This window comes from Dendroctonus ponderosae, unplaced genomic scaffold (assembly GCF_020466585.1).
Source record: "Dendroctonus ponderosae isolate FM_Combo_2020 unplaced genomic scaffold, Dpon_F_20191213v2 Dpon_F_20191213_2, whole genome shotgun sequence".
Lineage (NCBI taxonomy): Eukaryota > Metazoa > Arthropoda > Insecta > Coleoptera > Curculionidae > Dendroctonus > Dendroctonus ponderosae.
Window position 1 is genome coordinate 313,720 of NW_026018165.1, and position 13,225 is coordinate 326,944.

Consider the following 13,225-nt stretch of genomic DNA (forward strand, 5'->3'; position numbering starts at 1 on the left):
GTCCCAGTCTGTGTAAGAAATTGGGGCTAAGGGGTTGTTAGTGTACTGTTCGTTAATGTCGATTATGATAGGGTTGTGGTCAGAACTTAGGGAATTGGAGTTTGTAACGTGGAGGATGTGGTAGATGTCTTCAGAGATGGCAATGTCGGGGGTATTATTGGTCATAGTGTGTTGGCTCTGAGGGAGCATGAATTTAGAATTGTAAGTCTTGTGCGTAGTTGAGGAGCTTGCGCCCATCGGGGTTTGTTTTCCTGCAGCCCCAGGAAGTGTTTTTGGAGAAGGTTCGAGTAATCGAGTTCGGTTGTACGTGTATTGGGTGGTTTGTAGGCCGAAATAATGAGGATCTGGGCGTTTTCCATGTTTAGGGTGACCGACGTGTGTTCAATTGAGGTGTTGGCGATGGGGGGGTTTGGGGAATGGGAAATGGAGTTTTTGACAATAATGGCAGTGCCACCCCCTCAACTGTTGGGGCGGTCGTTTCGGTAGATTTTATAATTATTAATTTGGAAGAACGTTTGGGTTTGCAGAAAAGCCTCCTGGATTAACGCGATGTCCACATCGTTTTCCCGGAGGTAGCCTTCAAATTCGTACCTTTTGGGGTACAAAGAGTTGGCGTTCCAGGAAACAATGTGGACGCCGGCTGGTTTTATATTCATGCCAGTGCTTGAAGAGCCGGGCAATTGCCAATCATGGCAGCAATTTTATTTATTTTCGTCTGGATTTCGCTCTCAGGCATGAGCAGGAGTTGCATTAAAGCGGGGTTAAAGTGGGTGTTCTGTGGGGCACGGGGCGGGGCGTTTTGGGGTTCACGGGGGCTTTTTGGGCAGCTTGAACGGGGGGGTTTGAGACGGWGGGCTTTGGGGGTGCTTGATCCTGGGCTTCGGAAGCTTTGGCGGCGTAGGAAGTGCCAGGCGAAACTTTGTTTTGAAAGCTGGCTGTTTTTGCTTTTCCTTGCTTTTGGGCAAGAGAAGTTTGGGTTTTTGGGGCAAGAGTCTTGCCGGATGGGGACCATCGCAGTTGATGTACTTAACCGGGATGTCTCTCGGCTGTATAGAAGTGCTGTTGGGCGCATTTGTAGCAGAAGGGTTTTGCCATGCAGTTTGTCATTGTGTGGCCGAATTTTTGGCACCTCTTGCACTGAGGAATGTGCCTGATGTTTGTTTGGGGATGCCTTTGGGGTTCGATTACAACTGAGAGGTTTAGGAGGTACTTGACCTCAAAGATGCTCGTTTGCTCCTTTTGGGAGGAGCATTTTGACCATGTTAGTCGCCGTTTTGCGGTTTCCCATTCGGTAGAATTGGATTTCTGAAGGGGTGAATCCTAGTTCCTCGAGTTCGGCCTGAATTTSTGGAAGTGCCATTTGATTGTGAAGCCCTTTGATAATGGCGATCAACTTTTTGCCTTCGAGRAGGGTCGAGGSMTTTCGAACCCTAAAGGGCTCCGCTCGCGAGAGCTCATTTTATGATGTTGGAAKTTGCGCTGGAGAAAGGAGCTTCTGGTATTTCAAGAACTGGCAATGTCGATCACAAAATACACTCAGGAACACTACCCTGCTAACGGCACTGCACTGAGGGGCTTTCCGGAGCCCAAAAGGGGGGCCTGCACGTGCCTCTGAGGGAGACACGAGCTCGAATTTCTTTCTTGTTTAACCCTGTGCGTATACACGTGGTTCGGGGGGAGGGCAAAACACACACTAGTGAGACTTCAACCTCGAGGTTGGACCGCGAGTGTAAAACACTTTGTTCAAAATAATCAAACCAAACAGTGGAACGTTTAGAGAGCTGTTGTTCATCGGTCGAGAGATGATGAGCAACTGGGAGCTCCCTCTCGTCTGGTTCTCGTCGTCGCTTATATAGTTTCCTCCAGGTAACCCAGACGGTTCTCAAAATCTCCAGTCCAGGTGCGAAATTTCCCGCTTGTCAGTGTCATATTTGACCGCAAATGGGGCTCCCATTTACTGAAATACCATCAATTTCAATCCCCCTGTGGCGCAGATTCCCCCTCCATTCGCTCGAGTTGCGAGCGGAGGGCATTTCCGGAGCCTCTCCCCCGGAATGGGAATCGCGACCCTGTCCCTGCATTTTGAGGGATGGAATGGTGGATGCGCACGCAAAAAAAGAACCCAAGTCCAACGCACAAAATTTAATGGATACCGTGGGGTTTTCCCACGTACGGGATGCCAGGTACTTCTTTTGGGTAGTACCCCCCTGCTCTTCAGCATTCAAGAAAAAAAAACAAAATGGCGTGGGGTCGGTAGCCTTCTTTTTGAAGTACCCTGAACTGTCTCCGTACGCGTTTCCTTCGGGACTGGTTTACAGGACTGACCGTACGATCCCCGAGAAGATTTTTTTTCTTAAGAACTAATTAATGTTTTAACACTGTAAATTGATTTTTTTGTACAACATATTTTAATTGTGTTAATTTAATTACCTCATTATAACGCTGTTGTCTCGACGAAGAGCTATATGAAATAAGCGACATGAACATTTTTATTTTCCACTTTGACTGAAACCCAGGAAAGAAAAAATATAATAACATATAAGTAAGTTCCATTTTACGCATTGTAAAACAAACGCACGGTAAATCAAACGCACAGTTCTGTCATCATTCATCACAATATAAATATTGTAACTTATTGCAAAATACTTAACCTACTGAAAAGTGAGTGTGATGGTTTAAAAGCAAGAAGCCCGATATTTTGTCCACAAACAACATTAAAGCTGTACGAGAAAATGTGTTAATATCACTATTACTATCAATTTCTGAAAGTTTGTTCTCTTCATTTTGCAGTACTTGTTGACGTGCCGCTTGGTGGGTTGGTTTACTGACAGATATTTATTTTGCTTGAAATATTTTCGATATAATTTTTGCGACCGCCCTTAATATCCCTTTTCCATGTATCATAAAATTATGGTGCGAGGTCGACGTTGTGCTGATTACGAGCGTGTTTGAAAGTGAAGTAAGAAAAAAAAATCAATTGAGGACAGTCCTGAACGAAGTGCACTTTGGATGGGACGTACAAGGGTGATCGGTACCAAAAATGACACCACTGGTCACCTATAGCCTAATATTTATTTTTTATATTTAAGTTCATTTAGTTGTTTTTTATTGTTCGTTCGCTATTCTTTTGTTTGTTTGCGTGTGTTGATTTGCTTCTGTCAAGGCAATAAACTGAGTGACATACATTATTTCAGGGGTTACTACCCTAAATTAGTACTAACGCGCCGCGAGGTTTCTTTAAAGCTTGGCGCAAATTGGGACGCGCATGAGGTGACCCGACACGGGCATTTAAACCGAACTTGCTGCACGCCTAGCTCCGGATCCGCAAATTGAGACACTTCGATAGCAGTTATTTCTGGTCTGCCACCCGTGGTCTGGGTAAAAAAGTCCTGCACACGAACGACCAAAAAGTTAACATTTTTAATCCAGAACGTATCAAAGGTCTGGAATCAGGCGAAGTCTGATTTTTTCAGGTGCACTTTTTCCGTCACAGAAGGTGTCGCGAAAATGTTCTGAACTTGACTCTTTCCTCCCACTGCCCACGCTTCTTTATACTCGCGGAAAGGGTATTCCTCACTAATCCGCCAGAAGAAATCCTAATCCTCTACTCCTATCCTAAAATTACGCGAAAGAAAAAACGTCCAATCGATAATTCCCCGACCTTTTGAATTTCGGGGGTTTTCTCGGCGTCTCTATCGATTGTCTGTAAACAGAAATTTTGTTATTACGTAGATGGTTGGGAACTCATTGAAAAACTCGTAATTTTAAATGACTTTTTGGCACATTACCGGTAATATCTCGGTCATAACTTCACGGATATTGTTTTTCAAGTGCTCAAGAGTTTGAGGATTGTTGGCGTAAACACGATATTTCGCATAGCCTCACAAAAATAAATCTAGCGGTGTTAAGTCGCAGGATCTTGCGGGCCAATTGGCATCACTCAATCTCGAACTTACGCGTCCTGGAAATTTCTCTTGCAATAGGGCTCTAGCTGCCAGGGTTGTGTGACTTGTTGCCCCATCCTGCTGGAACCACATGTCTTCCAGATCGTAATCGAAAATGATCGGTTACCATGCGTCCATAGCGCTCAGTATTGACTGTTATGGCTCTTCCATGATCGTTTTCAAAAAAGTACGGTCTAATAACACCACCAGACCATAATGCACACCATACGGTCACCTTTTCAGGATGCAAAGGCCTTTCTGCCATCACCTGAGGAATCTGAGAGTCCCATATACGGCTGTTCTGTTTATTCACATAACCACCAAGCGAAAAACGTACCTTATCGCTGAAGAAAATTCGGTTCGAAAAATCATCATCAACTTCTTGTTGTTCAATCACCCAATTTGCGTCTGTTCTGCGTTGATCATGACCTTGAGGGTTAAATTCTTGAGTCAGTTGGACTGTACGGATGGAAGTTCAAATCCAATTGTAAAATTTGCAACAGACAAGCTCAAATGTTCAGCACGTCGGGGAATCGACGAATTCGGGTCTTCCTCCACACTTTGAGCTACAACAGCGATATTTTTTGCTGAACGATTGTTTCCGATCCAGTCTCTTCAAATTTGTCCACTGTGTCCGAAATTGTTTGCTTTGTGGGTCGATTATGTCGACCGTAATCTTCTCGTAAAGCCCTAAACATTGATACAGCAGAATCACCATTTTTATAGTAACATTTAATAATTTTTACGCGTTCTTCGGCAGTTAAACGATCCATATTTCAAAATGGCAAACCTTCAACAAAACAAAAACGCTTGGGATGACGTTTACCTTTGACAGATATCAAATAGGAAGGTTTTACTTTCCCAACCGCGAATTGGATAACCCGTTATTATGGTGGTCACAGTCGTGTGTAAGTGAACGCATCCGCTTGTCATGCCTGAGTTTCCGGGCTCGATCCCCAGACAAGCCGTGAATAATTTTCAGGCAGCTATACTGTGGCCACCTCGTAGAAAGCAATGGAAAACTACCACGATTGCCTATTCTGTCGAGGAAAACCTCCTCTCAACTAGTGTCGTTCGGAACCGGCGATAAACTGCACGTCCCGTAAAATTGTGTAAAATGATGCGTTCCACAAGTATACGCGAGATGTTGTCTACGCACTCGGAGAGAGTATGGCACAAAAAGAAGAAGATTATGCATTCGGTTCATTATAGAGCAAAACTTTATTACAAGATGTGCTAGCTGTTTTATTTGATATGAATATATCGTACACAAAATACTTGTACGCCATGTGACTCCCTGTATATTAGTACATATATACTCGCAACATTTTTAATATTTTAGATATATGCAGTTATTCAGACTATACGGCAAATAACATATTCTTCGTATTTAAATTATTGTAGGAAATTGTTCAAAAACTTCGAGAAATACAAACTAAGGCTGAAGAGGAAAAGTTGGAATATGAGAGGCAAATTAAGGAGCTTGAGCAACATATGGAGGAAGAGGAAGTTAAAATTATTGATCTTGAATCAAAAATTTATGATCTTACACTTGAGGTCGCAAAAAAACACAGTTTTTCTGTTGCGATTGAAGTAAGTAATATTAGATTACATTAAAGTCTAGCTATGTGCATTTCCAACTAATATAACACGAACATTTTTCAGCAACGACCTAAGTTGATTTTTGATGAGGATGATCTGAAAGCAAAAGAAGAAATTATTGCCGAGAATGAAATGTCAGAGTTAAATAAATCTAATTCCAATGGATATGATGAGAATCACATTAGCTTGACGGTAAGTGTGTTTAACAGTGACATTAAATAGTGATTTAAGAGTGTGTTTGGTTATTACGGATTGTTATACTAAGATTCTCGTTGACATATTTGGAATAAACAAGTGCTATTGATGCTATTGATTTTGAGGTACCGGTCATTCGGGGAGAAGTCGAACAGACCGTTATTGGTCAATATTTTCGTCAATATCATTTGATGCCCGCGTAAAAATGTACCCAACCGTTATATGTTCGTCAGTTAAGTTTCTAGTGTCATTAGTAGTATACATTTTTGCTGAATAAATTCGCCGTGGAACACAGGGTGAGGATTTTATGAATTGTATTTTTTTTCCTTGGAATGGGAGAACTATAAAAGAGACTGTTGCACACAAGGGAATACTTAAGATGAAAAATACAAATTAGTTATTTTTTCTGATGTGCTCTATTATTAGTAAACCCATGGCAATTTCATTAGAAAATATTGTTTTTTGGTCTCAGATAATGCGTTTTAGTAGAAAAAGACATTTTGTAGAGGTGAAAGCACATCATGGTTCGGCAGTATAAAAAGAAAATCGGTATTAATTTTAAGAACTACAATGAGGAAAACGTCGCTAGGGCACTCTAAGAAATTCGATAAGACAGAAAAAGTTTAGGACACCAAAATTCACCTTACGCGATAAGAAAAAAAATTAAATATGGCGGATAGCGCCTAATTTCATAAAAAGAGAAACTTAATAAGAATAAGAATATGCCTCTTTCAAGAGGTGCTGAGACCATTTTAAGCGCTTGATAAAGGGTCGTCCGCCTTTACGCCACACATATGTGTGAAGGCAGATCCGTTTATCTGAAAAAAATTAAGGTGTAATGACAAGTTCACGGGTTTTATTATGGAATTCGACAAAGGAGACACGGAAGACTAAATTATTTTATTGGAAATTTTCTTTTCAAAATTATACTTTGTATTTAAAAAATTCGTCCGACTTCACCCCGAATGAGGGTATTTCGTGTATTATAATTGAAATATTTGAAAAGAGTAATTATTTCCCGATTTTTTGAAATAGTTTGGACGTTGTGGCGGTGGTACTTTGTGAAATTTTATTGAAATGTTTCGCAGACAGGAATAGATTGCATTCTTGAAGGCGTCTGCTCGAAGACTTCAACTAAAAGCTGACACGTTTTTAAAAACAGCACCAGGAATACAAACAGGTGATCTGCAAGCTGAGACAGGAAAATTCTGAAGTTGAAAGGCGAAAGTAAGAAACGCAATATATCATGCCTGTCCCGGAGCGAACAATATACATATCTAACTCAAAATCAGCCCGACGCAAGGAAGACTGGAGGACTTTCAAACGACGCTATTCACTTTAACTTGCGCCCTTGCGCTGAGAACGGGCCCTCAATGTTTACCAACTAAACGAGTGCCCGCGATGTTAAATCCAAAGACAATATACATAGAGGATGATTCAAAATTGGCGTCATTCCTTTTAAGGGGTAATAGGGGCTCACTTATAGAGTACGAAAAAAATATAGATAAGACAGTAAAATAGCAGAAGCCAACTGCCAAAGCCAATCACGCCAACAAAAAAGGGCTAGAGGCAGTGGATATGTGCTCCATGAAGATAATGGACGACAATAGATGTTCGGGTTCCAGACACAGAGGAACAAATATTGGACATCATTGCAGCAGAGCCTTCCAGGGGTACTCAGAGCACAATAACTGACACTTTTCCAAGCACCAAATAAATACCGAGGAAGTCTACATTCCTACCACGTATACAGGGTGGGCATTTGCTGAATCTTTGTATGGGTAACTTCTACATCTTTAAAGATAGAGAATACGTTATTTGCCAAAATTGGGCAGAATTCGATTGCCTATTTATTACCGTTTTCAAAATTTAGGTACCTGACTTGGTTCCTGAAATATCCTGAAAAGACCAGAAATCAACACTTTGTTAATTATCACATATTACGTAAACTGCTTAACTTGGAAAAAAGTTAAAATTGCCCTTGGTAGAACTTTTTGCGTTGGATCCAATAAACCGGCACTCGTTGTCATGGTCAACTTGATTTACAAGATAAAAAATGAACTTAAGTTTTTTGAATAGTAATCATAGTGAGCCTTTTAAATACTTATTTTGTTCTGAATTTAACGATATTATTGTTTGTATGTTTTTTTTTCCTTTTGTGGCCGTAAAACTTCAAAAGATCGTAAAAAATGTGTAGTTGGCTCTGGAAACAAGAACTATATTATCACACAAAGCACGAAACAAAAATGAAAGAACGAATCATTTAAATTACATATCCAAATTGACTTCCGTTTACGTCTAGGCACTTTTGGCATTTTCTAATAATTTCCAAGGACACCTTTCTTATGGTTTGTGGACGAATACTTCTTATTAATAAACGTATTCTATTTACTAGTTCTTCAATATCATTGGGTTTTGTCTTGTAGATCTTGTTTTTAAAGGTACCCCGCAGAAAATAGTCCAGAGGTGTTAAGTCCGGTGAACGTCCTGTCCACCGACTGGGTACTGCATTGGCAATCCAACCAGGAAAATCTTGTGTGAATGTTGAAAATACGCCAATTTTCGATACGATGCTAACGGCAAACTATCCAACATGTCTTCAAGTTCATTTTCTAAAAGGTGTAACTATCTCTCGCTATTTAAATTGTGATTATAAAAGAATGAACCAATAATTTAATACTAAAAATGATACACCAGACATTCACAGAAAAAAACACGTTGATCTCGCTTATTTTCAATTAGATGAGGATAACATTAAATTCACTGGCAGTTTCTCTGATTGATGAATTTGTATTAAAATGGGTGTAAATTAAAACTCGTTCTTCATCTTGTTCTTTAAATGTAGTCTTCCCGTTTGTGTTGGCTTTTTAAATGATCCGTATTTTTTCAAGTTGGCTTCCAGTCGTGAAACAAGTTGTTTGTCTGGCAGTCTCCTATCCATGTGTCGGTCCAAATATAGATTGCTAGCCATTTTACTATTTCTATTACAGGTATAGTAACAGAATAGCATGTCATTCTTTTCCTCGTTAGAATACATTTTTCCGTCTTTTTTTGCTAGCAAAATGCACCATATTTACTTAGCAACAGTAGTACTTTTAACTAATGATATCTATTAACTCAAACTACTAGAAAAGGTAAGATTTATTTGACACTTAGTGATAGATACAGTAACCATTTCGTGACAATAATGCTTGTTAATGGTTTTCTTTTGAATTTTTACGGTTAAAAGAACACATAAACATACAAGCAGTTATATCGTTTAATTCAGAAAAAAAAGGTTTTTAGAGCCGTTTCACACGGGCCACTCTGCAGCGCTCCTCAGTGGCGGGCGCTGCTGAGAAGCGCGTTTTGTATGTACATTGATTTATATGGAGCTATTCACACGGACGGACCGAGGCCCGACAACCGATTTAGCAGCGCGTCTGTGGCGTTCAGTAGTTGACTACCGCCGAGAAGCGCTTCAAAAAGAAGCGCCACTGATAGAGATACATTAGTTCAAATGTTGGCGTTTACACGAGCCCCTTCAGTCTGCTTCAGGTTAATGTGCGCTTCTCAGCCACCGAGAAGAGCTGCAGTGGCTGGTACAATGTTACACTGCTATTCATCCGTTTATTTTCTTACGTCTTACGTTTTACGTTATGGCGACTATAAATCCAGCTTTAAAGGCCTGGGTTCGCTTGTGCGATTGATGGCCGTTTGCACCGTATGTATTTATGGACTTAAGGCGGCATTAACAGACAGCTCCCGTTTGCACCGCCAGCAACGATGGCTTAAGATTCTTAAGCAGGCCTTAAATTGATTTTAACCTAACTTKTGCCATATGTAATGTGTGATTCGTTGTGATTTATTTACGAAGATACTTTCTACTCTTCGTTCAACTTTGTCTCCAAATGGATCTTCATGACCTTTTACTCAATGACGATTTAGATTTTTTAGAGATTATTGAATATGGGTATCTAAGAAAGATTTATGATAGAGCAGAGCCTTATCTGAATTTGGACAACTTGTCCAAAAAGGCTCTTAAAGGCTTACCATTTAAAAAAACACAAGTTTATTTTTTCTCTCGTAAATCAAGTTGGCTATGACAATGAGTGCTAGTTTATTGAATTCAACGCAAAAAATTCTATCAGCACACCTACCACGTGCAATTTTAATTTTTTTCTAAGTTAAGCAGTTTACGTAATATGTGATAATTAAAAAAGAGTTGATTTATTGTATTTTTAGGATATTTCAGGAACTAAGTCTGGTAGCTAAAGTTAAAATCGGCAATTGAAGTCTGCCCAGTTTCGCCAATTTAGCGGATTCTCTATCTTTAAAAATATAGAAGTTAGCCATGCAATTTCATTCAGAAAATTGCCACCCCGTATAAGATACACACGGCACTAGGACAGATTAAACCAATGGATTAATGAACCCCGGTACAAATTGAGCAGGAGCTAATTAACCGAATACGAGAAGCTGCTCGATAAGAGTGGATAATAAGAAGATTACACAGGCACTAACTTCTTTCGAGTTAATCATTCAAATGTATTTTTATTTATAAATATGAATTCGAGGTTATGAGGGCAATAATTGACATTTTGAAGTACTTTCCACAGTCAACAAATCCTGTTGAAATTACCGTTTATCCTTGTGTATTTTATTGTCACTTTCTGTATAATTCTATGGTTGCCGAAGTTTTTAATAATTACGAAGCAACAGGTGTTTCCGTAATGTTAATCAGGCAGATTACCTTGAAAAACATTGTTGCCGTCTTTTTGATATAGATTTTTGCAAATTTCTTAGTTTTCAATAGCAATTAATGTTTTTAACTATTTTTTCTGTACTCCTAAAACACCGCCAGACAACACCTCCAGAGGAAGACGCCAATTTTGAATCACCTTGTATAGACAAAGCTAGTCATTCATAAATGCCGATTTGTTTACGAATTAAAAATAGGTGGTAAGGATAATACTACTAAAAGCTGGTTCCGATCGATATATACAGGGTGATTCAAAATTGGCGTCATTCCTCTGGAGGTGTTGTCTAGCGTTGTTATAGTAGTATAGAAAAATAGTAAAGGAAATGAATTGTTATTGAAAACTGAGAAATTTGTAAAAAACTATATCAGAAATACGGCAGCAATGTTTTTCAAGGTAATATATTACAGTGTAGGTGCTTTATGAATTAAGTTGAGAACCAAGCAGAATCTGGTTTAAATCAGTAGGATTGCTAAAATAATTATATACAGGGTTCGTTCGTAATTTCTCGCATCGGCGATTTTTTTTTAAATGTGATGTGAATAATTGAAAACCAAAACATCTCACCACGTGGTTGCGTCCGTTTTTTTGTTTTCAATCAGGGTTTTCAACGATATAGCTGCACCCACAAGTCAGCGGGAGTCTGCATCGATATATACGTACTATTTTCCTTTACCTTTTCCATACATTTTTTGTGCACCGAAATTCGCCAGAAGTCAAATAAAAACCCGAGGTAATAAAATATTGTAAACTTTTACAGACACCAGCAGTTTTCGGAACTGACGAAAAAGCAATGGTTTCGATTGGCTGATTGGCCAACCGAGAGTTGACGAACCCCCGATGCTCAGTAGATTTTATAATACACAAATGCAGTCAACCGTCGATTGAAAGTGAACCGACTCTTGGGCAGTTGGCAGTTCAACCCGGCTTTTACAATACCCAGCCTAAGTGTTCCAATAGGCTACTAATCAAACATGGGACCATTTGAAAATAATATTTGATAACAAAGTTGAAATTCGATTTTCCACTGTTAATATCTTCTAGAAATTTTCGAAACAAAATTTTTGAAGATTTTTATATCGTACACTTTGTATCACATACAAGTGAGCCCCTATAACTCATTAAAATGAATGACGCCAATTTTGAATAATCCTGCATTTATGCAAAATAGATGCGATAATATGATTGAATACTAATATAAATGTTAAAATTTGACTTTATTTTAAATCCAGTTTTTTGCAGGTTGCACCTGTTGAAAAATCCTGCGGAGAAGAGAAGACCGAAGATCTCGAATTCGAATCGATAACGAAAAACTACGATGAAGAAAGCCAAGCAAACGGAAAAGATAACGGAAAACGAGTATCGTTTAAAAGGGAGAAAAAAGACGCAAGTGCAGAGGTAAATAGTATATTACGGTACAAGACATGCATGACGGTAAGGAAAACAGTAGATCGTGCCGCGCGGGACTCCCGTTGCTATTTCTATATACGCTTCCCCACCGCCACTGCTGCTTCCCCCACCAGTCGACTGCGAGGCGCGCTTGAACAATTTTCGCAAACTTTTATTTTTGAAAACTTTTTGAAATTATAATCGGACTTACGGTAACGCATATAAGCCGGCTTGAAAAAGGCGCACTGCTAATTTTAAATCGCGATTTTGAGAAAACTATTAATCCGAAAGCACCCATTTACATACTTTTGCTCAAAATTTTAGCGCTCCAGCTCAAAAAATGACGGAGCTTTGAATTTTCGACAAAACGCCCAATTTTAGGGTTTTTCCTAAAATATTTTGATTCTCTACAAAGCATCTCGTTGGGGCATTCCCATTGCTCCATTAGTTTCAAAGTTATAAACAAAAAAAAACAAAACTCGCGTTTTTTGCAATAAATTGTTTGTTTGGTATGAAGTCTGCTCTCATGTTATTTAACGGTGATTTTGATGTTAAGAGTTATGATAATTGGCGAGTGATCTGAAGATAAGTCTAGACACGACTTAGCGATGAAGTTAGAGATGAAATCAATGAGGTCCGGTTGTTTCATTCTGTCTGTTGGCCAGTAAGTGGGTTTACCAGTAGATATCGGGAAATAATTTTGGCTTACATGGTTGCATAGAGCTATGACCATGTCAATTTCATGGTGCTTAATCCTTGACTTAATTAATATCGCAGTGCCATCATGCCTTTTTCCATGTAGATGATCGGTGTTGTAGAAGATGTAGTTTGGAGTTTTCATGTAGTGTTTTTGCATGAAATGAGTTTCAAAAAGATCCGTTTTCTGGATTGTTATTTGCTTCATCAGAAGTTAGATTGGCAGTTTCTGGTTGATAGATACCTTAAGATTCGACGTTTGCATTTTGCACGCCATTTGCGTAAGACATATTTTTCCGAATTACATATATACAGGGTGATTCAAAATTGGCGTCATTCCTCTGGAGGTGTTGTCTGGCGCTGTTATAGGAGTACAGAAAAAATAGTAAAATAAATTAATTGTCATTAAAAACTGAGAAATTTGCAAAAAACTATATCAGAAATACGGCAGCAATGTTTTTCAAGGTAATCTGGCTAATTAACATTGCCCAAATACCTGTTGCTTCGTAATTATTTAAAACTCCGGTAACCATGGAATTATACTGTAACGGAAATGGCCTGGGGTGCTCACGTTTGGAATGGGGGATCGAAATTCATGGTATTTCAGTAAATGGGAGCCCCATTTGGGCCCCATTTACTGTCAAATATGACACTGACAAG

General features: G+C 39.3%; 1 protein-coding gene across 1 annotated transcript in view; it reads left to right on the top strand.

Moving 5' to 3' along the window:
• LOC109537618 (sarcolemmal membrane-associated protein) overlaps positions 1-13,225 on the top strand; it is a gene marked incomplete at its 5' end in the record, with an annotated part of 30,421 nt that overhangs the window by 8,779 nt on the left and 8,417 nt on the right. The window contains 3 exon segments of the mRNA XM_048663818.1: positions 5,349-5,537; positions 5,610-5,738; positions 11,723-11,878. Of these exon segments, the coding sequence (XP_048519775.1) occupies positions 5,349-5,537; positions 5,610-5,738; positions 11,723-11,878 (474 nt within the window).